At 40.7% G+C, this 25,259-nt stretch overlaps 2 protein-coding genes across 4 annotated transcripts in view; both read left to right on the top strand.

Annotated features, from left to right (window-relative positions):
• The window catches only part of PBX4 (PBX homeobox 4), a 36,794-nt gene extending 15,158 nt beyond the window's left edge, over positions 1 to 21,636 (top strand). The window contains exons 2-9 of one of the 2 annotated variants that reach the window (XM_042449299.1): positions 330 to 403; positions 11,983 to 12,224; positions 13,103 to 13,293; positions 15,084 to 15,219; positions 16,965 to 17,121; positions 18,689 to 18,795; positions 19,815 to 19,901; positions 20,813 to 21,636. In XM_042449299.1, coding sequence (XP_042305233.1) covers positions 330 to 403; positions 11,983 to 12,224; positions 13,103 to 13,293; positions 15,084 to 15,219; positions 16,965 to 17,121; positions 18,689 to 18,795; positions 19,815 to 19,901; positions 20,813 to 20,905 — 1,087 coding nt within the window. In that variant the 3' untranslated portion in view covers positions 20,906 to 21,636. The remainder of the gene's footprint in view (positions 1 to 329; positions 404 to 11,982; positions 12,225 to 13,102; positions 13,294 to 15,083; positions 15,220 to 16,964; positions 17,122 to 18,688; positions 18,796 to 19,814; positions 19,902 to 20,812) is intronic. The other variant, XM_042449300.1, reaches the window with a different exon arrangement.
• Positions 21,637 to 22,924: 1,288 nt separating this feature from the next.
• DSN1 (DSN1 component of MIS12 kinetochore complex) overlaps positions 22,925 to 25,259 on the top strand; it is a 22,843-nt gene continuing 20,508 nt past the window's right edge. For both annotated transcript variants that reach the window (XM_042449302.1, XM_042449305.1), the window contains exon 1: positions 22,925 to 23,098. In XM_042449302.1, the coding sequence (XP_042305236.1) occupies positions 23,076 to 23,098 (23 nt within the window). In that variant the 5' untranslated portion in view covers positions 22,925 to 23,075. The remainder of the gene's footprint in view (positions 23,099 to 25,259) is intronic.

Consider the following 25,259-nt stretch of genomic DNA (forward strand, 5'->3'; position numbering starts at 1 on the left):
TCATGGTGTCCCTCACGTTGAAACAGACTGCCTTGTTAAAGGAAGCGCAAGAATGCTAATGCAGAATGCAGCCTTGAGGCTTCCCATATGCTCTTAAAATACACAAGCATCTGTATAATTATGCAAGTTTAACTTTCGTGGTGCTTAGCCTAGTATAGGCAATAGTGTATTTCAGGCTGTAAATGAAACTTGCAGAGCAATTTTGTGGTGCAATGTGGACTGTCATGTTTGAATGGAATATATTGCCAGCCTCTTTGTAAACCCTCTCTCCCATTAGCTTTTCATTCTCTTCATTTGCAATTCATCCTGTTTTCCCTCCTCCTTTTTAGGAAACATGCCTTGAATTGCCACCGAATGAAACCTGCTCTCTTCAGTGTTCTATGTGATATTAAAGAAAAAACAGGTATGTTGGCATTTTGATCCAAAATTTGTTTCTGAAAACTGACTCCAGGGCAGCTGAGACTGGTCTTTAAGTGCTCCAGTCACTTAGGCTGACATCATGAGACCTGGCTGCACACCAGCAAATAATGACTACTGAAGTCCCCTTGCCTTCATTAGAATGTTGGCAGCTTAATGCATTTGCTGTGTTCACATGTCATGGTAAGCCATGTTTTATGTTAAACATTTGTTTGTTGCTTAAGCCATCATATGCATATTAGACAAGCAAAGAAAGTGTGACTTGTGCCCCTATTTCTGCTTTTTTCCTCTTCTGTTCTATTTGTCAGTTCCTGTTTAAGTATAAGCAGCTGGGGAAACAAGCCAGGGAAAAACAACAATTGCAGGTCTAGAAATGACAAGCCATAGTTTAAACAAGCTAGAGTTTGTAAACCAGCCAGGAAACTGTACTGTATTTTCAGATTGCGCTTTGTGCTTGGTTAACATACCATGCCATGTGATCTGAGGTGGGTTCACACAATGTAACAATATCAACTGACCACACCATGGCTTGTTGTGAAAGGCAAACATTGTGTCTGTGTGGGATTGCCATAGAATCACAGAGTTGGAAGAGTCCTGTAGGCCATCGAATCCAATCCCCTGCTTAGTGCAGCATTTCCAGGATCTCACCTAAGTTGATTAAAAAACTGAGTTCAGTCAGCCTTCTGTATCCACCAATTCTGTATCTGTGGATTCAATCATCCACCATTTAAAAATATTAAATAAATAAATAAATAAATATAAAATAAAAATATATACAAAAACAAATCTTGATTTTTCCATTTTATATAAGGGATGCCATTTTTCACACCATTGTATATGGTAGTACTTAAGCATTATGGATTTTGCTACCCACAGGGTACCGTGGAACCAAATCTCAGTGAGTACCAAAGGCCCACAAAAGTTCCAGGCTCCAATGTAGAGTATTTGCAATCCCCCATCCCCCAATATTGAAGAAACCAAGATAGCTTTTGGGTTGAGTAATCTTTTAAACCATTTGCCACAACATCTCATGCCCTGAGTACTTTTCTGATAAGCCAATAATAACTGTGAGCTGATAGGAACTTGGGGTTACACTTGCTTTGCTCCAAGTTTACATCCTACCTCTAAATCATGATTTTGCTTGAGATTACCCATTACTGTGCAAACACTGTTCAGCCACTTTTTAGTATTTTTCCCCTGCCCTGTTAATACTCTTTTTTGTATTTGTTCTCTTCAGTTGATTGAATTTGGATTCTATGCAAGAAGGTTGTTATATGTGAAACTAATCTAATAGTACACAAACCTCCTTTTTATGGGACAAGCAACTTGTTGACACTGAAGACCACAGTGGAAATATCTTGCTCTAGAGAACCGTGGCTAATTTGTGTGATTTAATTTCTGCATAATGAAATGTAATTTGCATAACATTCATATTAACACAATCAACATGATAATGGCAGGTGTTGTGTTTTATGCTGTGTCTGGCTTGCCCCCCTCCCTTCAGTATATTCAAGTGTCATAACATAAAGATTTGAGAATAGCAGGTATCATTGGTTGTCATTTTGGACTGGAGTGCAGTCTTCTGAAATGCATGTGAATGGCACATCTCTCACACTGTTTTTTGCCTTTCAGTTAATAATGTATGCATCCTAGCATATGGGTACAAAAGATTTTCAAATCTGCCCCTGTATGCCAAAGCATGGCTTTAGTGATAGTCCCGGCAAGGTATTCACTTAGAAGAAATTATAATTTGTCCCAAGCTACTTGTAGGGCTGCGGCAGATGGCTGCACTGTCTTCTCGCCATATGGGTCTAATATCTGAATGGTGTAAATCAATGACTAGGAAGATGAGGCTATTGTGCATGTAACAGGTATGTAGGAGAGGGGGGTGTCTTCAGGTGTAACCTGTCATAGAGGCATGAGTAAACATGTACTTTTGAAATTCTTTCTACTCAACCTTTGAAGGCACAGCTACTGGCCCTACTGGCTGGGGTGACAGGAGTTATAGTCCAACTTTACCATAGGTCCCGGAAGACTGGCTTAGGTCCAAAACACACTGAAGAAATAATCCAGTTTGAGACTGCTTTAACTGCCCTGACTTAATGCTAGGAAATTCTGGATTTGTGAGACCAGAGCTCTCTGACAGAGAAGGCTAAATGTTTCCAGAATTGCCTAGCATTGAGCAAGGACAGTTAAAACAGTCTGAAACTGGATTATTTCTGCAGTCTCTTTTGGACCCCAGAATGGACACATAGGGCCTGAACAGACAGGTCAAAATAAAGCTGCTTTGGGTCACTTTGCAGGTATGCTTTTTAAATGGTGCATGCATCCTAAGAGCCCAGAAGCTACACCAAAGCCAAGCTCAGTCCTAAGGACTGGTGCGCAGCTTTGGTACAGCTTCTGGCCTCTTAAGATGCTCGTGTCATTTAAACAGCATACCTCCAAAGTGACCCAAAGCAGCTTTATTTTGGCCTTTCTGTTCAAGCTCATAGTACTCTTATTTGAATACACATCTACCATGTCTTTCTGATGTTTTAGTGCTTTTCTTGTGGGAAACCCTGCTGCACAAGCTTCACTGATGTGAACAGGAATTGCCTGTGAGCACTCTTGTATTTTTGCCCAGTTCCTGTTATTTCAATGGAATTTGCCCAGGACGGAGGTGAGGTAGATGATGTTTTGTGGGTCAAATATCTCCACTACTCTTAATTCAGTGTCTTGTTATGTTTTATGTTAAGTGTGACTTCAGGTCTGTCATTTTTATTCCTGGCATTATTTCTCCTCTCACTGTAACTATTAATAAGCATCCTTTTTGTTTGACATGCTGTTTTCCACATAAAGCACATAAGGTCTTTTCAAAAGAATGTGGGGATGCTAAGGGTTTTTTAAGAAGTGTTGCAGAACATGTAGTTTTTTTTTATTTAGTTTTTAAATTGGGAGGAGGGTTGTATGGGAAGTAGGAATTGTCAGGCAAAACTAAGGTTTGGCAGGTATAGTTGAATCCCCTAATTTACTATCTTTTTTCTCCACACACTTTTTTGTCTAATTGGTGTGAGGAAGTGCGCCCCCGAGTAGTTTTAGCCTAGTAACATCAGATGGCAACCATTTATGTTGGACCCTTAGTGAAAAAATACAGTAACTATTAGAAGCAGTTAAAAATTATCACTAGCATTTCAAAGTGCATTATATACATTACTTCATTAATGTTTTCTTACAACAGTGTTAGCTAGTATTATTCTTAGCTTGCTGTGGCAAAGAGTAAGAGAGAATAGTTTGCCCTGAGGTGGTTAACTCATAGCCGAGGTGAGATTTGAGCAAACAAGTTGTCAGTTGACAGTTCATTTTCTTCAGCTGTGGCAAGCGAGTCTTTGTCAGAGAATTGAGAACAGTGGCTTTATTCCAGTGATATGCACATTCATTCCTTCTATTATTTCCATTTGTAGGTTTTAGTTTTTAAAAACCTGTTTGGCCAACAAAGAAAAATAACCCATACATTGTAATACAAAAAACAAACCTGTGTCTACCATGTCCCTTTCTCTTCTGTAAAAATCTACTGTTTGTTTCTCACCATGGGCACAATACTACATTAGCTCTCTGTGAACTATTCATACCAGGACTGTATCACTGATGCTCAAGAATCACTGGTTGCTGTAAGATTTTACTGTACAGATCTTCTACCTCTTTTGATACAAAATTCAGGCAGGTAGTTATTATGCTTGTCTTACATAACTGAATAATAAAAAATTTTAATAATAAAATTTATTTATATCCCACTCCTCTGCGCAGTGCAACTGGGGCGGCTTACAACATTAAAATATACAATCCAACATTAAAATATACAATCCCATGACTCCTGAATCCACTCCCCCCTTAAAATACAAATTACAATTAAAACATACTTAAAATAATTATGTCAAATAAACAGTAAACAAACAAATGAGCAATACACAATAGCTGTAGCTAAATCAGGGTCAACAAATTCAGTTTTCTTTTTTAGTGGCCAGGTATCTATTCAGGAAAGGCCTGCTAGAAGAGATCTGTCTTAACAACTTTTTAAAAGCTGTTTAAAGTGGTAATATGATGGATCTCATCCGACAGGCCAATCCATAATCTGGGAGTGGTAGCTGAAAAGGTCCTCTGGGCATTTGCAGGCAGCCTGGTTTTTAAAGGTTGCAACAGATTCCTTCCAGAGGACCTGAGTCCACGGGGAGGATTGTATGGATGGAAGTGGTCCTGAAGATAAGTTGGACCAAAGCCATTTAGGGCTTTATAGGTGAGAACCAACACCTTGTACTGTGCCCGGAAGCTAATAGGCAGTCAGTGAAGTGATCTTAAGATCGGTGTTATGTGGTCTCTTCTGGATGTACCTGAGACCAATCTGGCTGCCATATTCTGTACTAGTTGAAGTTTTCAGATCAAGCACAAGGGTAGCCCCATGTAGAGTGCATTAGAGAAATCAAGATGGGAGGTTACCAGTACATGTACCATGGTTTCAAGGTCCCGAACTTCCAGGAAAGGGTGCAGCTGGCGTATCAGCCGAAACTGATAACAGGCGCTCCTAACCATTGCATTCACCCGATTCATCATCTGAAACAATGGGCCCAGGAGCACCCCCAGACTGCGAACACAGTCCTTAATGTGACCCCCATCCAGGACTGGAAGTTGTATCCCCATGCCTGGGTTCGGGGCCACTACCATGAGCACCTCCGTTTGGTCAGTTTCAGTCTATTTTCCCTCATCCAGTCCATTACTGCTTTAAGACAATCGTTGAGAGGAGAGATGCCATCTGAAGTCAAAGCTAAAGACCGAGACATGGAAAAATATATCTGGGTGTCATCAGTGTACTGATAACACCCACCCCATGTCTCCGAATAATCTCTCCCAGCGGCTTAATATATATATTGAATAGCATCGGGGACAGGATAGCGCCTTGTGGGACACCACAATTAAGCTCTTTCCTTGCAGAGCAACTGTCCCCAAGCACCATCCTCTGGAATCTGCCCAAGAGGAAGGAACAGAACCACTGCAATGCTGTGCCTCTAATTCCTAATCTTCTCAGGTGATCCAAGAGAATCTCATGGTCTGTTGTATTGAAAGCCGCTAAGAGGTCCAGTAGCACCAACAGGGTCACACTACCCGTGTCGATGCACAGACAAAGGTCATCAGCGAAAGCGACCATAGCAGTCTCAACTCCAAATCCCGAATAGAGATGGGACCTAGGGGGGAAAGCCTGGTGGTTTTCCTTTTTTTGAAGTCTCTCCATGTTGGGAACAACATCAGAAGTTGTTGGGAGCAGGGCGGGGGGATATTTGGCTTCCAGAATCCTCAGTAGACTCAGGAAAATCTACAGAGCTTGTATTAGACCCAAAACTCTGGGAGGAAAAAAGCTCAAATCAGAACTGGAGGTTTGGCCACTTTTTTTTTTTTTTTAATCAACGGGGAAAGGGGAAGCTGGGGGCTTCTGGAAGCATCCAGGCCTTGGGAAGGCTGTGTGCAGCTTTCAGGTTGCATTTTGCCCATTCCTGAGAAGGTATATGGAATCATACACTCTTCTGAGTTGAAGGACCAGCACTGGATACATTGATTTTCCTAAGCTTTCCCAAGCAATCTGAGCAACTTGAGCATGCTTTCATTTAATGAGAGCGTTATGGGCAGCATAGTCTATTTTCTTATGGCAGCAGTTGCTCTTGATGGCAGAATTGTAATGCAGAACTAGGAGAATGCTGTCTGCTTATCTTTTATTGGGTTCTTTTTTTCTGTAGCTGAAAGGGCATAGCTTCAACAGCTGTACTTAATGAAATGTGTTTCTGGATAGGATTTGTCTCTCAGGGTGTATAGTTTGCTGTTTTAAAAATGCACAAGTTGAAATTCATTTTAACTTGAACATATTTGCACCAAGGGATTGCAGCCCCATAGTTACACAGGATTTGTTTAGGTCTCATAGGTTTTTGAATGTCTGATGGCCTGTCTGTTTCTTATTTAAATTATGGGGAGCAGATGTTACCGCTTCAAGCAAACAAAGACCTGGTCATACTGTAGTACTAGGGTGGAGGCTCTGTTTTAACGATTTAGGGTACAAGCTTGTTCTCAACTCTGAATCATTTAAAAGTATTTAACCTTCTGTTTGTGCTCTTCTCTGTATGCCACCCCCAACCCATTCTTTTGTTGAGGTGCTAGCATGCTTGCATTAGCCCTTGATAAACAATGGGAAAACAGCTAGAATGTGTATTTTCTTGCTGTTCAGTGCATTTGATCAAATTTGTGTATATGTTCAAAGCTATTTCTTTGGTTTTTCTTTCCTGTGTTCAGACTTTGGTGTGAAGACGGTTCAGGGACAAAACATTATCAGATAGTGTTATAAGAGTATTTCTTAATTGCAACAGTCCTAGAATTCAAAGATAAAGCTATGTTAGACTGTGGAATCAGTATTTATAGAGATCTTGCAGCACCTTTGGGGCTAATTTAAAGAAAGAAGTTGGTAGCATAAGCATTCCTAGACTTCAGTCTATTTCCTCAGATGCATTAGTCATACTTTTTGCAAGCAATATTGAGAAAAGAGTGTGCAGGAAGCAGAAGATGGTGCTAGACAGAAATAGCAACTGATGCTAGGAGTCAATTGTAAGGAGATATGGGTTATTAGCAAAATATATCCCTGGGCCCTGGAACACTACCTGAGAACCCAGAGGCCTTGGTAGTATGGATGATGACCATCCTTGATATAAATCTACTGTGTGCAAAACACAGATGTGGTTGAATGTGTACATGTAGTAGAGCAGGGGTAGGTTATCTGATGTCTTCTGCACCTCTCAGTATACATGATCATGGGCCATGCACACTGGGGTTGATCAGTGGCATAGTCTGAAACATCTGAAATGCCCCTTGTTCATACAGACCTGTACTAGAGAAAGAGGTAAAAAAGAGATGGGGCAAAGCAGTGGTGCAATGCTACCTTTGGAATTGTGTTTACTACTGTAAGTAGATGTCTACATTTTGTCACAATATGTAATTTTAAAATCATAGTTGTAAATGAAATGCCCCCATAATTCAGTCATCTTACTAAAAACATATGTTTTTGAGACAAGGTGGGTCTGGGGTTTGGATTAATTATTGCACTTTCCTAGTCATTGGATTTCTGAGGTTAAGGTTGTTTTACTCCACTACATATTCTATGCTTTTCTTTTGCCCAAAATGTGCACTTGCACAAAACAGTGCAAAGCAGTGCAACGTTGCTTGTAGCTATAGAAAGTCAGGGCTGAATGTATCCTAGCATTAGAATAATGAGTTTTTAAACAGTCATCTGCAAAACGTAGGATAGCTGTGTTGGATGAACCTCTCTTCCTGACTTCTCTTTGAGGCTGTTGAGGCCAGGGTCATGGTTGCTAGCTGAGGGCCAGGCCAGACATGAAGCAGCTATTGGTGTGGCTATTGGCTGTTAAAATGAGAAGTTTGGAAATGGGAGGCTTGAGTTTTCTTAACCATAAAGAAATGAATGAGAGATAGGTACTGATTCTTCTCTTCTGTGCTTTACTTTCAGTCTGTTGATAGCAGAAATAAGCTGGGAACAGGGAAGAGTGGCTGGAGCAGTAGATTAAATGGAAATAGAATGAATGATAGGAGCATGGTCCAGTGGCTCACTCACAAACTCCATTTGCTCCTTAAGAGATGACTCCCCTCCATTATAAATGAACAGGATGTATGTGTGAGAAGATAACATGTGTCTGCCCCATCCTGCCAGTTCCTGGCATGTAGAGAGAGGACTTGACAGGGGAAGTGATCTTCTTCCTGATGAATCCTTTGTATTAGAGACCCAGGAAGCATTGTTTCATGCATGTAAGATGACCATAAGGTGGCTCTAGTAACATGTAATCTTTGTTTAGATGCCCTCCTGTACTGAGGAGGGCATCCAGATGAGAACTTTAAAAAGGAGAGAAGAATCTCAATCCTGGGATTCAAATATGGGATTTCTGTTCTTGGTTATATACATCCATATCTGTATTCTTAAGTACGGTAGTAACAATTAAGTTTCTCATGACTGTTACGTATCAGGCCTGATTCTGTGCTTGTCTTCTCAAACGTTAATCTCGCTAAATTCGGTGGGGCTTACTCCCAAGCAAGTGTGCATAGAAGTGCTGCTGAAGCCTTGTTAAACTGGAGTATTTCACATCCCTAGTTGCCAGCTCCTTTTAAACTGGAGCCTTATTTTTAATGAACAAGGACAACATTGACTCAGTGGGTAGAGCTGGAATATATGACTTTTTGAAATACTTCCTCACTAAAATCCCTCCTAGGCTAGCTAAAGTGAATAACAACAGCCAAGGTGTATAATAAAGCAAAGATTCTACGAAAGCCTCTGCTGTCACTTTGTAGCATTGAGAAAGTTATTCTGTCCTTCCTCTCAGCTTGATAAGGGTAGTTTCTTTGGAGCCAGATGATATTCTGGGGAATGCTTGGGAACTCCATGAGAGCGGGAGGGAGCTCTCAGAACCTCAGTTTGCTTTTACCTGTTCTACATGAACAAATTAGTATATATAGTTAACTTCTTAGTGCTTTTTTGGGAGACATGGCAAACACATTCTTCACTGTAAGAATTCTTTATATCTCCCCTCAAATATTTCACTCTGTTGTTCACATGTGCTCCTATTTTTGTTGCATTTCTTTCTGTCCTCCAACACTTTGGGTCCTTCCTTGTCCCTACTTCTCTTCCTAAAAAAAAATTAGCATTTCAAGCTGAAGTTGTATTGCCTGAAACTGTACAACACTGTGTCTGTCTCTTGCATATTTAGTTAATACATAGATATGCTTTCCCTCTCTGTTAAGGAATATGAGCCCCAATGCTCTTTTGCCACATGGAAGAGAAAATCTGCATTAGAAAACAAGCTTAAACAAATTGCATATCATTCTTGTTTTGGCACCAGTGCTCTTGTACAGTTCATTACAGCACTGCAGCATGTTAATTAATGATATGTAAATATATTGCAATGATTGTATTTGCATATTGAGTGAGGCCTCAGTACCTTAGGTTGTGATGTGTTTTAATTAAGGGCTAATTAGAAATGATGGGAATTTCACTTGGCTCAGTCTAATTATTTTCCATTTTGATGAATATGTAGAGAGTGTTATGATTAGGGATCAGAATGAACCATGGCATGTGAGTATATGTGACTGCACAGGTTCTCAGGGGTTTATGGTGCTGAGAATTGTCCATTAAAAACATCCATAAAAATTAGGGCTGCCAACCAATTGAAAGGATTCTTTTAGTCACTTTATTGTCGTACTATTACTCATTTAATTGATTAATTAACTGATTCGTATAAATATTAAGGTAATTTGGCTCAATTGATATTTTGAGGCCATTTAATGAAGATAACAGTTTCTCTCAGCTAATTAGCAGAGACAAATCCACTCTTTGTTTGGAAAATGATTTTAAATATGTTGCCTTAATGAAGAACTGCTCTTTTACATGGGAACTTTGGTTAATGTGCAATTAAAAACCCACACTATAAACTGTAACTAATTATTCAGTGCTAATCAGTTAATGCTTTTGGTCTTAATAAGAATTATTTGTGACTAATGAGAGGTTCTGGAATATTAATAGAAGGGTCATCGGGAGGGCTGATGAAGCAAACAGTCAAGAGGAGCATTCAGGGTTCACATATGTGGAATTTCACTTCTGTGCTGCAACTGTTGGGGTTACAGTGGTGGCTGTACCCATAAGCCGCCATAGCCATTGGTTTTGTGATAGTAACTTCGGGTGGAAACAACAGTTTTGGCATGCTTCCTCCAATACCTTGCCTCTGGTTATAGTTACTTGGAGTTGAGAGTGAAGGAACTGAGAATGAAGGGAGCTCTGCAAGTTAAATAACATTGAAAGTACAGTGTGACAGAGAGAGATGAGTAGGGTGTTGGGGAACAAAATAAGGTGCCAGCAAGGTCCTTCAGACAGCAGCACATATTGGAAGAAGAGCAACCAGTGTAATGTAGATAAAGTAGATTGAGATCATCCCTACTCAATAGTGAAGTTCACTAGGTCACATTGGGCCAGTTAGCACTGTGTGATGGTAGACTGGGATAAGGAGAGGTGTATAGAAGGCATTTGGAGTTCCTTGGTTGGAGGGGGAGGAGAGAATAGTAACACAACATACTTTAACTTATTTCAGCAGCCCATTTGTCAGGCCCATTTTTAAAAAAAAACCCTCTAATCTCTGTTGGGCCAAATAAAGAGATACAGGCCTGAAGATCCTCCTTGCGACACTGGTTTCTAGTGTAGACAAAGAAGTCATCACAGCACTGTGTGCTCTTGCATAGCTGCCTAGTTGTGAAAGTCTGCATCACGTTTCCTGCAGTTGAGGAAGTGGCACATACTTCTCTGTAGAAAAAATGAATCTCTAGGTGCCTGGTTTTAGGGAAGAGAGTCCCCAGAAAACAGATGACTTTGAGTGCTCAAGAATGCAGTTTTTGTCCATCTCAAAAGAGCAGCCTTGCTTCAAATTAGCTAGTATCCTGCTAAGAGATTTAAGCAAACATAGTTGAAAATGCAATTCATCACCTCCATCCACAGTGACTTCCTCCTTGTGCCACCTTCCTGTGGTCAGGCAGGATCAGGGTGACCATATGTCCTAATCACAAAGGAGGGTAAGGCACTGTAAAATATAGGTAGTACATGAGCAAATGCAAGCTAAAAACACTAGTACTGTATAAATATAAATCCATGCTTCTTAATCATGTAGAAAATGGAGGGCCTTTTGAAATTCTTCCAGAACAGAAGGCTGAAATGTAGGGCATGTGCCAGAAAAGGAGGACATCTGGTCATCCTGAGCAGGGTGCCTCCCCCACCCCCTTCTTCAGATAGGAGGATGAGAGCCAGCAAGGCAGGAAGGTGTCTGGCTGCTGGTTCCCTTCATTCTCCTCAGTCCCTGAATGGTGGTGGGGTGGGAGGCACCCAGTTTGAACACTCAAGGAGGACATTTAAATATTTTTTTTACAAACTTTGTGCTCTGCAGATGTGAGACAGGCTCTCAGCCGGTGTATGCAGTTAATTCTCTCACCATATATGTTTGGTTACATACTGTTATGAACTTCTTATATACAGAATGTCTATAATATCTTATGTTAGTTAAAATTCTGAGGTTTGTAGGAGGCTATATTCTCCTTGGCCTCCCATATCTGTTACATATATGTATCTTATGAAGGCAATGTACTATTACTTATAGATGCTATTACTCCTGATTCCCATATCTTAACTTTTCAATATAGCTCTGCCCTATTTTCCTTTTAATAGCCTCACCTTTCAGGTCTGCAGTTGAACTATGTATGCAGGGAAAAGTAAACATTCAATCTTTCTTGGCCTTTCATTCACATGATATCCATTTGCAATGTTTCTAAGATCCTGTTTTGAATGTGATTTCCAGCATGGCAGGGGGTTGGACTGGATGGCCCTTGAGGTCTCTTCCCACTCTATAAATCTATGTTCCTACTATCTATTCATAGAGAACACAGGGAAATAATGATCTCCTAATTTATTTTTCTGCTGTTGAAATAAACTTCTGCTCCTTGTTTATATTTATGCAGTGTTAAGTATACGTGGTATTCAGGAAGAAGACCCCCCTGATGCTCAGCTAATGAGACTAGATAACATGTTGCTGGCTGAGGGTGTCTCCGGGCCTGAGAAGCGGGGAAGAGGAGGACCAGCGGCCATAGCAGCAACATCAGGTGGCTGTCCAAATGACAATAGCATTGAACACTCTGACTACAGGGCCAAGCTGTCACAGATCCGACAGATATACCACTCTGAGCTAGAGAAATATGAACAGGTGATCTTTCTGCATGGAAGAGTTTTTATCATCTTAGTTAACAACAATTAATAGTTTTTTCTTTGTGGTCACAGAGCAGGGAGTATACTGTTTTTTTAAAAAATGTAATAATCTATCCAACTATTCATCATGTGAAAATAAAAATGGCAGGGTATGTAATTTAGGCTGCAGTTTTGTGTCATTTTGGGGTGGGAAATTTCTTTCTTCATGGATGTACCCTTGCTTGGTCTTTGGTTGCATTAAAGGTAGTTGAGGCAACAGTTTCACATGACTTTCCTCTTCAGAACTACTCCATTTTACCAGACCAATAGTTTGCATAGATAGTATCTATCATTCTCCAAAAGCCAAAACCAGCTTCTATGTTTATTGGGGAATTTTCTTTAGGACTCTTTCAAATTCTTCTATAACCTCTTCAGAAGTTTTCTAATGCAACTTCTGTGCCTTTCAGCAGGACACAGTCTGATTTCCAGGGACTGGTACAATAGGGGCCTTTTGTGTGTATGTATTACCAGATGGTACAGGCCTAAATGTAGAGAAGAAAAAGATTTGACAATGTAGAATGGTTTTATGATCTGTCCATTCATTATAAAAAGTTATGATACTATGGAGGTATTCTAGTCAGTTCTTTCTGATGAAAGCTACAAAGTATGATCCAGTTCTGGCAACAAATCCCAATAAAGCCGGGTAAAGTAACTAAAAATATTTCTTTTAGGGATGTAACATACATAAATATAGACACTGCAGGTAATGACAAATTCTTTTCCTTGTGTAGTAATTTTGACTCCCACTTTTCTCTTATGGGTTAAATGTGCTGATGAACTGAGGCCTGATATGAGAAATCTTTTGCCTTATCTTCTGTTACATATACTTATTTCTAGGCTTGCAGTGAGTTCACCACCCATGTTATGAACCTGCTCCGGGAACAGAGTAGAACAAGGCCAATATCGCCCAAAGAAATTGAGCGTATGGTGAATATAATTCATGGGAAGTTCAGCACCATCCAGATGCAGCTGAAACAGAGCACATGTGAGGCGGTGATGATCTTACGCTCACGGTTTCTTGATGCAAGGTAATACACAAGTAATATTCAGTACATATACTTACTGCCATCAGGAAGTTGGCTGGATAGAATTTTGTACAGAGTCTTACATTGTGCAAGCCCCTGTCAACATCTCTAAGAAGTAGACGGCATAAATATGTGTCATTGACATCTTTGGGTACTATCTTGCAGATGCAGCAAATACTATTCATATATTGTGTCACGTGTATGTAATTTTTATTCATTGAATTGTTCCTTTCTTTTTAAACTGTGTCTATCAAGACTTGGCTCTATTTCAAATGATTTTGAGAGACTATGTTCCTGTATGAACACAAGTAGTTGCCATATATATTGAGTCAGAACACTGGTCTGTCTTTCAATTCATGGCTTGATTGTATCAGAGTTTTAGAGGGACATATACTATCTCTTGCTATCTGATCCTTTTATTGCTGCTTTCAATGCTTTGTTGGAATGTAGGACAGAAATTCTAAAAAAAAAAAACCCAGACTAACTGGATATGGTGGTACTTTTGTATGTAAAAGCCTTGAGAGTTTTGATGTAAATTTTGTACCCTTCTTACTCTCTTTAATCCAAAACATACTGCAGAAATAATCCAGTTTGAAATCGCTTTAACTGCCCTGGCTCAGTGCTAGGGCATCCTGGCAATTGTTGTGGCACCAGAGCTGTCTGACAGAGAAGGCTAAATGTCTCACAAAACTACAGTTCCCAGAATTCCCTTACATTGAGCCAGGGCAGTTAAAGTGGAGTCTTTGTATTTGCAATTCAGATTTTTTAATAAAAATATTTTCAACCTAGAAAAAGATTTTTCAAGTTGAAATCTGGAGACCGGGTTTGCCTTTGGTAGAAGTCCTTGAAGTATTATTGTCCTCATTCAGCTGGTATTTTCAGCCCTGTCCCCACCCCCTCCATTACCCTTCTGTCTTCCCATTTTTCCCGAGTCCTGGTAGTTCTGTTTATTGTATCCATACTGTGACTTTTAAATAGTATTTGTTTTTGCTTCAATATAAATTATGTCTTAGAAAACCTCAGGTATGTCAGTAGAGTAGTAGTTCCCAGTTAAAAACAAACAAAACAGAGCTATAGCTTGAGCCACATGTATTACACCTAGGGTTGCCATAACCCGGCTGCAACCGGGATTTTCCCAGTTTTGGCGGCACCTGCCTGCTCCCGTCACGGGTGCCACCAAAAACGGGACAACCCCGGTTGCAGCGGGGTTGCACCGCAACCCGCGGGGCCTCACTGCCCTCCTCCTCCTCCTCCACCTCACATGTCTGCGCGGAGGAAGGGGAGGGCAGTGAGGCCTGGGGCGGAGGAGGCGAAGGGGGAGGCGGTGCCTCCTGCGCACAGCCGCGCCACTCTCCCCACCTCCCTGCGGCCTCCTCCCTCCTTCCCGGCCTCTGAGGAGACCGGGAAGGAGGGGAGGCCCTGGCGATCGCCGATGGCCCAGCGCCCTCTTTCCCGGCCTCCGAGGAGACCGAGGCCTCCGCAGAGGCCGGGAAGGAGTGTGCGGGGCCGCCAGCGATTTAATTATGAAATGTAGGACACTTTTTTTTAAATGGAGACTCAATAATAAAAAAGTCCTACATTTCATAATTTTGTCCTACATTTGTCCTGGTTTGGAGGTCCTGATTTATGGCAACCCTAATTACACTGCAGTGGTTTATTTACATGCTTCCTTTTTCCCAAGCTGGTATGAGCTGTGTGAGCTCTTTCTGGCTCTTATTTCCATTCTTTAGGTCAGTGCATAATATGCTTTAACATAAGGAGTCTGAATAATTTCAATGTATCCCCATTCTCAGGCGTAAACGACGCAACTTCAGCAAACAGGCAACAGAAGTCCTGAATGAGTATTTTTATTCACATCTGAGCAATCCTTACCCCAGTGAAGAAGCCAAAGAAGAGTTAGCAAAGAAAGGAGGCATCACAGTCTCACAGGTAGGCTGTGTAACATGATAGAGACTATTTCCACCAAACATGGCTATGTATTTTCAGTTATTTCAGTGGGGGAGGTTTGAGAATTGTGTGGCCTTCCAGATATTGTTGGACTGCAAATTCCACCAGTCCTGACATGTATAGGCAGTAGTAAGGAATGGTAAGAGTTTTAGTCCAATAATCCTTGACCCCTTGACTTTTTATCAGCTTTAATCAACTTTTTAAAAATCCCTCAAAGGCTTAGAGGGAAAATCACACAACTTCAGAGCTGGTCCAGTTCTTCTTTTTTAGGGATTTTTTTTAAAGAATGGGTGGGCTCTGGATTCAGTAGGCTCAAGACTTTTCCTGACTGAACCAGACAGACTTCATCTAGTCACTCCTGCCATTTGATAATGGTGACAGATCAGTGGCAGCTGAGGAATTACCTGCCAAGGACCATAGGATTGCACTCTGAAAACTACCGCGCTCCCGTTCCATATGTGGGCACGCCATATGCAGCTTCCAGTTTACGTGGAAGCCGCACTGCAATACTTTCAATGGCATGTGTGGCCACCGTATGCACTGCACTGCCATGTGCACAAGCCCCATTCACTATAATGGGGCTCAAGCATAGGCAGAATTCACCTTACGTGGGGGGGTGGTGGTGTTGCGGAACGGATCCCCTGCGTAAGGCGAGGTTCCACTGTATATGTATTTAAACTGTAGTATGAAGATGATCAGTAAATCAGTGCACTATCTAGGCATTAAACAGCTGTTGGTATGGTATTTGTTTTAGTTAAAAGAATTATCTGAACTAAACATTGGAAATTTGATTTTTAAATCATTCTCTTGATTTCATGATTTAGCTGGACAGAAGAATGAGTAACAGAACACTTTATCCTTGCTTTTGCAGATTTATCAGATTTGGCTGTTCTGTTCTGTTTTTTTCTTTTATTTTTCTTTCTTTTTTGTTATATTGCTGGCATGTGCCTTCAAGTCATTTCTGGCTTAGTTGACTAAAACCAGTGATGTCACAAGGGGGGTGCAGTGGTGTGGCCCGCACTAGGTGACACCCCAGAAGGATGGTTACACCTAGCTGGGCTCTCCCCCCTACGCTGTCCCTGCAAGCAGTCTCACCATCCTGCTCCCCCTTGCACGCACCATCCCTGCCACACCATCCCAGATGGGGCAGTGCATGCTCCCTCTGCCCGTGCTGCCCCATGTGGGATGGCGCATGGGAGCATGCTCAGGGGAACACGAGGATGGCACAGGAGAGGGGAGGGTGCATGAGGAAGCCCTGCCTCCAGGAATCCTTTCCCCCTGCATTGGGTGACACCAATATGGAGGCACTACTGCCTAAGACATCATGGAGTTTTCTGGGGCTGAGAATGTGACTCTCTCAATGTCACCCAGTGGGTTTCAATGATAGAGCGGGAAGTCAAAACCTGCTCTCCAGAGCCCAAGTCCAAAATGTAGACCTCAGTCTGATAGCAAACATAACCTGGAAACATTTCAAGTGTTACTCCTTACTACATGACCTGCTTAGGCTGGTTAAAGTCAGGTTTTTTGGGGGGGGGGGGCAGGCAGGAAGCTGATCTGATTGATTATAAACCTGAGCATTGCCACATTTGTTAAATCGTATTTGGATAAACTCAGTTCTTGGATGTTATCCAAAAGTGTGGTTTTATTTTACCCATAGTGAGAATAGTTTCTGTCTTCTATACTCTGTTGATTGTATCACTTGATTGTACACTGAATTATTACTTCAGGTCTCTAACTGGTTTGGTAACAAGAGAATCCGGTACAAGAAAAATATGGGAAAATTCCAGGAGGAGGCTAACATTTATGCAGCCAAAACAGCAGTGGATGCTACCAATGTGGTAGCCCAGGGCAACCAAACAAGCTCTCCACCTACCCCTAATTCTGGTGAGTTCAGAAAGGCTACATTTAAAACAGTGCATGCCTTGACACTTGCTGAAGAAATCTTTGTGTAATGGGGAGACTCTTTTCAAGACTACCCTGAAATCTAAAAGGGGAAAACGGTGAATAGATGTGGTGGACCCTGTTGGAAAATGGCTCCAAACCAGTGCCTTGTGGTTCTTTCTGCCAGTATTTATCCATTTTCTCTGTTTAGAGATTGCTGCTGACTGATCTACAAATGAGTGTAGCAGCACAATGAGTACCAATAAACATTTCCAGTTCCCAGTATCTTTCAGACCAATTGCTCTTCTTCAGTGTAAATTATTAATAGGCATCACTAGACATGTCTGGTTTATTTTTCTGGTTTTTTGGACAAACCTCACTACTGTAGGAGATACCTGTATTGAATTATTTTTGTTTAGAGATTTCTGTTCCTTCTGAAGAACAGCAGCTTGTTTGTTACACCTTGGAACCTGGAATTACCTCAGTGGATTTAGTTGCTACTATTTGCACATTGCTTCATTTCATGCTTCATTTCACTTCATTTTGCCCCTCATTTTCACAGTATTATTAACTTTCCCATGCATATACCAAGGTTGTAGTCAGCCGTCCTTGCTTGGTGGGCCAGACCCCTTTTTAGCTGAGGTTTCTAAGAAATGAATGAAAAAACGGTGATTTCTTTACTATCATCATAAACATATGCAACAGTTCTCCAAGTCCAAGGCATCATCACTGTATAATTTACCATCTATGGACTGTTAGTGTTACAAAGATACATGTTTGACTTATCGTGAAAAATACTGTTTTGTGATAATGATAAATTATTGTGATTTATGAAGCACAGCTTTGATGTTGGCTATTGTCTCAGGTCCAAAACACACTGCAGAAATCATCCTGTTTAAGATCGCTTTAACTGACTTGGCTCAGTGCTAGGGAATTGTGGGAGCTGTAGTTTATTGTGGCACCAGAGCTCTCTGGCTGAGAAGACTAAATAGCTCACAAAACTACAGTTCCCAGAATACCCTAGTATTGAGCCAGGGCAGTTAAAGCAGTCTCAAACTGGATTATTTGTGCAGTGTGTTTTGGGCCTCAGTTTCTACCTGAAAGTCAGATTTGCCCATATATTATATGCAGCTGATAACTGCTTTTGGAGGAATACTATGTCTTGTTTTCTCCTGGAGGCAATTTTAGTCTTCCTGACTTCCATCTACTGTAAATGGCCTTCCTGAAAAATACCTCCTTCTGAAAAGATTGTCAGGAACCCAGGGATGAGAACATTATTTGGTACTGGTTATCAGGTGGATTTTTCTCCCCAACAACCTGGAAAAACCTCATGCTGCTGTGCACATATTCTGGGGGAAATTAAAGAAGGAGTCCTTGAGAGGGAATAATGAAATATCCAGGGCTGTATGAGATCAGAAACAATGCACTCAGCCCCAGAAGCAGAGTTCTACATGAAAATAATTAGTGCTACTTCAGGTGAAGAAGAACAACTTGTGCTATTGTCTGTGACAGATTACGCAAAAATGAGTGGGTGCAGACATACCCTTAGGTAACTTCTTTTCCTCTTCAGGTTCCTCTGGGTCATTTAAAATGACAAATTCTGGAGATTCCTTTATAAACCTGCAGTCACTCACTTCATACCAGAACTCGCCAGTGGGAGCCAATGTGCAGTCACAGGTGGGTGTGCAGAGAAAACTGTGTGACAAATCCTTTGCAGCTTAGACAATTAGAATTCACACTCTCTTTGGAATGTTACAACACAATGGTTAAAACTCCATAAATAGGATCTCTGGGCATTTTATCCAGTGTCATTCTACCAGTGCAAGCTCAAGCTAGGAAAGGCCTATTCATTCTGTTTTAGGCTGGCATTTGCGACACTTTCTATCTCTCCTGCTAAACTGTGTTGTAAATTCAGAAATATGTTCTAAGGAATTTGACTGTTAGCCTGGCCCATAGGATCTGTGGTGATGCTACAACCTACTGATGTCATGCACAAGAGGATAGCACTGTTCCCATACACATTTATATGCCTAAATACTTCCACACTAGGTTTAGGAAGATTTGACACTAACTTCAATACGAACATATATCTTAGCTTGTATTAGTGTGTTCGAGCAGTAGTGAAGCTATATACAGTGGCTGCTAAGAAACACTATGCTATTAAACGTCACTGTTAGTGTGCATGATGATATTACTGCTGTACATCAGACAGGCTACATAGTCAGTGTTTATTGCTCCTGCTGAATCATTTCCAAGTGTCCCAGATTCCTTAATGAGAGAAAGCCCTCATGCAGTGCAGGTGTCCTGCGCCACATGTTCCAAATCAGAGGGGATGGGGCCATTTATGTTTCCTTTCTCCAAACAATTGGGCCGAGAGGTTCATGCATCATCATCATCTTTTTTTGCAACTCTTTTCAGTCTGATGGCAGTCTTTGCTCTTTGTGTAAAACACACAGTTGTGTCACAGTGCTGGAGAGATGCAGTCTGCTGTAGAATATGTATATAATGAGCGAGAACAAATGAAGATTTAGCTTACAGCTCTTAATCCATCTTGGTACAATAATGTTTCAGGGTCCCATTGGAAGCTGCATAAAGGGAGTAGGGGTCATGAATTTTGTTCTGTGACTGAAATAGCTGTGTAACCGAGTGTTCCCCTCTCCCCTTTTTCTTTTGCCAAAATGATTGTATTGTTGCAGATGGATTCCTTACACCATGTCATACACCAGGCAGGAAGATATGACAGCATTGTGGGGAACCCTCTATATTCGACACAGCGCATTGACGTAAGGAGCTTCTGATTTGAAAGGGAATGTCTTTGAGCTGCAGAAGTCTGACATGGCAATGGAGGTTGATGCGACCACCTCTGCAGATACAATTAAAATAACTCTGAACTGTGACATTAGCTGTGGTGTTGCTATTCCAAAGAATATGAAATAGCCTGTCCCCAATTTTGGCATTTAGGGGACCATCTTCCCCTCTTTACTTTAGACTGTATGAAAATCTCTCCACTGTATCATTCTGTGAAAACCAGAATTATTAATGGTTAGGAATGGTCAGAAAAAAAAGCTGATTTACCAATCTGTTCCAACTGGCTGAGTGGATTAAAAGGAAAGAGCACCCTCCAGGTCCCTCCTATTGGAGGACTGAACTACCAGTTGGAGAGATTGGGGTGGGGGCGGGGAAGAGATTTTGAGAGCATGTGAGACAGCATGCTTGCATACAACTAACCTTTCCTGAAATCCACAAACTGACTATAGATTGTCTCCTATCCCTAAATCTGTATTTGGGAACGAAAAGGTATGTGGGAGTGGCTGTTGCTGTACACATTATTTTACCTTGTGATCTGAATTCTGTTTGATAATTCAGTCATAGGCAATAAAGCATTATCCATTTAGACAAGTTAGCTGGAGAAGTTGGGCAAGAGGAAAGGAATCCCAATTAGGAAAAGAGGAGAAGCCGTGAAATAAATGCAGCAGAAGCAGCATTCACGTCGTACTTTTCCTTCCTTGTCCCAGAAAGTGAACTGCAGTGCCAAGACTTTTGCTCTGAAGCTAAGTCTTCTGGAACAAAGTACGTGTCTTGTCTATGGCATAATGCTCTCCTGTTGTGATATGAGAAATCGTAAACAAAATGGTTTAGGATGCAAGTAACACCTTGTGGACTTAACAACAAAATGCATTTATTCCCTCTTCAGGCTAATGGCAGCTGGCAGGACGCTACAACCCCTTCATCAATCACTTCACCTGCCGGAGATCCCGGAAGCATTAATTCAGATGCATCTAATTAAATTTTTAGGACCTGTTGAGGAGAGGAAAGAGGTTGTTAGTGTAACTTGTCAATGTTGCTTTTTTTTGCCAATACTTTTGAGTCTACAACTTGACACACACAGCTAATTACCTCAGACAAAAATAAAAAAGAAAACCAATAGAAGATTGTGATTATATATGGACACCTCTCTACCTCTCGGCATGATGTGCTTGAGTTCTTCTGGCTTCTGCTCTTTGGGTTGTAAAGGAACTGGCTTCATTTACCAAACCAAATTCCTTTTTTTAAAAAAAAAAAATGAAATGCCACTTTTATGCGTAAGAGTCTGAAAGTGTTTCTCCAATGAACTTTGGAATTTGTCTCAATTTTCCCAGTTAAAAAAAAAGAGAAGAAACTGATTTTAATTTCTCTGTGTTTTATTATAAAAGTTCTGTTCTAGATGCTAGTTATTAACAAATAGCCCCTTGTATTGTAATTGTATGCGTTCTCTGTATTGTAATTTTGTATAGGAAGACTTTTTCTTTAAACTCATTAACAAGAAAAGGCCATTGCTTTACCAAAATGATTGTTGGACTTTGCTCTTGAATAGAAACTTCATCTTCTGTGTCACTCATGTAGCTCTAATTTAATGTCTTAGAGAAAACACAGACTTCCCTGTGAATAGACTTTTGTGCATTTAGGAAAATGTTAATAGCAAAGTCCATCAGTTTCAGTTTAAATTTTATCAAAGAATAAACTTCCAAAGTCTTTTTTTCCCTTTTTGCCTTTTTCCAAGCTTTCCTTCATGTATGTCAGGTGCTGTCTGTCGGCAGCAAAATGTATAAAGAAATGCTTCACCATTTAATTGTTATGTTTGTCTATTCAGAAGTAAGTCCAGTTGAGTTCAGTGTGACTTACTCCTAGGTAAGTGTGTATTGGTTTACTACCTAATTTTGTAAACCCAAGTTGGTCAACTGTGGACTTCAACACTAGTCAGCCCTAATCTGAATAGCTAATGGTGAGAAATGGTAGATGTTTCACTTGAACAAACTTTGGGTTACCATACCCCTCCTATAACCAAATTATGTTCCTTGTCACAGTGTCAGTACTTGGACATATGGATGCATCCTTTTTTGTTTGTTAGTGGTACATGAGTGAAGATTGATGTGATACTTTTAAACACCAAATATTTATTAATTTGCTGCATGTAGTCAAATTACACCTTTCTTTTTTGGAGTTGAATGCTAGAAAAAATGGTTCTTCAGGTTTGCTCAGAAACCTGTTTTGATTAGCTAGCACCAATGACATTACCTTGAAGCCTCCCATGCATTTCCAGCCAAAAGTTTTATTTGAAGAAATCCTTGAGGGATGTTTTTATTAATAAGTTGATGAACAAATGGATACATTGATAAACACCTCTAGGCAATGATTTCAATAAAAATTCTACCTGACACGGAGCAGAGAGACAACTACAGTGTGCCCGCGCCATGTGCAGACACATTTTACGCGGCTTCCAGCTTATGCGGGAGCCGTGCGGGGAGAAAAACAATGGTGCACGTCCTCATGGCGCACATGCACCATGCCGCCACATGCATGCACCCCATTATTTTCTGTGGGACTCAAGCATAGGCAGATTTTTCCCTTAAGGAGAGGGCCCACTGTAATACATAATTGTTATTTATATTTGGAAGCTGGGAGGAAATGTGACTCAATACAATTTGAGAATCACTACATGAAATTCGTTTTTATACATGACATCTACTTTTAAAGTTGGGAGTATTCAGCTAGCCTTAAAAATAGCCCATAACTTTAGAAAGGTAAGATTGCATTAGTCATTTTGCATATATCGCCACTGCTTTACATCTTTTAAAAAGTCTGGAGCAATTTCTCTGTGTGTATTTGTGTATTAGGTATATCAATTTTTATCGCAAATATGGGAGTCATAGAGTTGGAAGAGACCACAAGGGCCATCCAGTCAAACCCCTGCCATGCAGGAAGACACAGTCAAAGGACTTCTGACAGATGGCTGTTCAGCATCTTTTTAAAAACCTCCAAAGAAGGAGACTCCACCACTCTCCAAGGCAGCGAAAATTGAACTGTTGAACAACTCTTACCATCAGGAAATTCTTCCTAATGTTGAGGAGGAACATTCCATGCCATTCACAGTGCTACCAGGAGTATGATGATTTGCATTCCAACATCTGGAGGGCTGTATGATTCCCAACCATTTTAATGTGTAAGAAAAGTTTAAAATGCCGTTTCTCTAACAGGGACAACACTAGAGGAGATACAAGTTGCCTGTACGCATACATCTGCATCTAGAAACGGGCATTTTTCTGTTTTGATTGTATGCTCAGAAGTCTTCTCTGATCTGATTTATCTTGAAAATCAGGAATAACAAAACAGGTATTAGGTTTTTTTTAAAAAAAGTGTTTCCCCTACCATCACCTCTGTTTTGCAGCTTGATCATTTCTGCTTTGTGGTGCTTTTGTTATGGCTGACCATAGGTACAGTATATCCTTAGATTTAAGGAGACGCATATGTTTGCAGTAGAGGTTCCTTATTTTGTACAATAGATTCAGCTACACAGGACTTCCACTAATCCCTTTAGCCATAGCTCCTGAAGCATGATGATACACCAAATAGACATATTATGACTTGCTGCAGAGATGGTTTCTCAGAATGGGGGGCTCTTCCTTTCACTTGTTTTCTAAACTTGATCCAAATGTAATTATGAGTTAATTTTTTTACGGTCACTTTCTTTTTCTTCCCTTGCTGTTCTGGGATTAGACATAGGTTGAAAACCCTCTCTCTCAGTCTCAGTGAAGTAAAGATTCATAAGCAACATGAATAATTATAGATGCTTCATAGTGTGGTACTTACATTACTAATTTAAAGAGGAATCTGGGACCAAAGGCCTCTGCTTCTTGAAAAACTACCTTTGTGTTTGTCAGTCTTTGTGACTTGCCTCTGCTCAGAGGCAGCCACTCTTCTGGGAGAAGGTAATAAAACTTGGAACAATTGGATTCTGTTTATTTCCAAGCCCTAGGGAATACTATGCCTCAGGAGTCTTGAGGCCTGATGTTTATTAGCCTGTGTTTTTAAGGAGAAGTAGGACTTAGAATGACAATTACCTTGGAAGATTGATAAAAGTATAAGAGAACTGGACAAAAACTGTGTAAAGTCCAATGAAGTGAGCATACTGCTTGGACATTTTCAATTTTAAAGGGGTGGGTGGACTAGTAACATCTAAATCATCTTTTATCTCTACAACGAAACCTATATTTGCTGTGTTGTTGTTGTTGTTGTTATTATTATTATTAAGCTTTATAAATAAAGGTTAATAATAATAATAACGTAGCAAATATAGGTTTCGCTGTAGACATAAAAGATGATTTTGACAGCTTTATGTCCATTAAATACTTAGGGATTAGGCTAAATATGGAGGGACCAGTGTGCTGTTGCTGAACATCTGTTGTTCCTTTGGGTGAAAGTAAGACTGCCCTTAGAAATGAGGAGAAATCCAGGAATTTGTATGTTGCTACGAATGGGCAGGAGTGCCATTGCTTGCAAAATAAAAGGTACCTGGGGACCAGCGGGGAGAGAAAAGGTTTTTTAAAACCAGCTCAGGCTCTTAGATCCTATGTGTGGAAAATCTGGGTGCTTTTAGTGGGTGTTAAGGATAATTTAAAAACCTCGTCTAGCATGCACTCCAGTTATTTAGGGAGCATAAGATTTTTTCATGCTGTTGAGTGCTGGATTTGTACAGAAGAAGGTGTGTGCGCTGGGGTGGGAAAGGTAATACATGGATCTATCTAGCAGTGTTTTGTATGAGGCTGCTTAGCTACAGTTACAACGAAATGCTACCCATTCTATCCTGCCACATTGGCACTGGGCTCCACCACAGGGATGTTGGATACTTTTCCCCTCTTGCCAGCACTCCTGTAAACATACAAGATGGGTAAGATAGACTGTCTTGGCATGGATCTGTTTTTGTTTATAATGCAAAAGAAATACATTTTCTAAGGAAACAAGACTTCAGAAAATGAAAGGGGGAGGACGGATGATCTAGGCTGCATCCGCACTGCAGAAATAATCTGGTTTGACACCACTTTAACTGCTATGGTTCAATACTATGGAATTCTGGGAATTGTAGTTTGTTGTAGCACCAGAGCTTTGTTGCCACAACAAACTACAATTCCCAGAATTCCATAGCATTGAGCCATGGCCAATAGAGTGGTGTCAAACCAGATTGTTTCTGCAGTGTGGATGCAGCCTCAGTGCCTTTTGTTTTGGTGAAAAAGTATGATTCCATTATACTGAAATCTGGCGTTGCCCTTTGTTCTCTGTGGGCATCAATTCTCTCTGCTGCAGAAGAGCTTTAACTTCTAAGGAAC

The sequence above is a fragment of the Sceloporus undulatus genome, chromosome 2 (assembly GCF_019175285.1).
Source record: "Sceloporus undulatus isolate JIND9_A2432 ecotype Alabama chromosome 2, SceUnd_v1.1, whole genome shotgun sequence".
Taxonomy (NCBI): Eukaryota; Metazoa; Chordata; class Lepidosauria; order Squamata; family Phrynosomatidae; genus Sceloporus; species Sceloporus undulatus.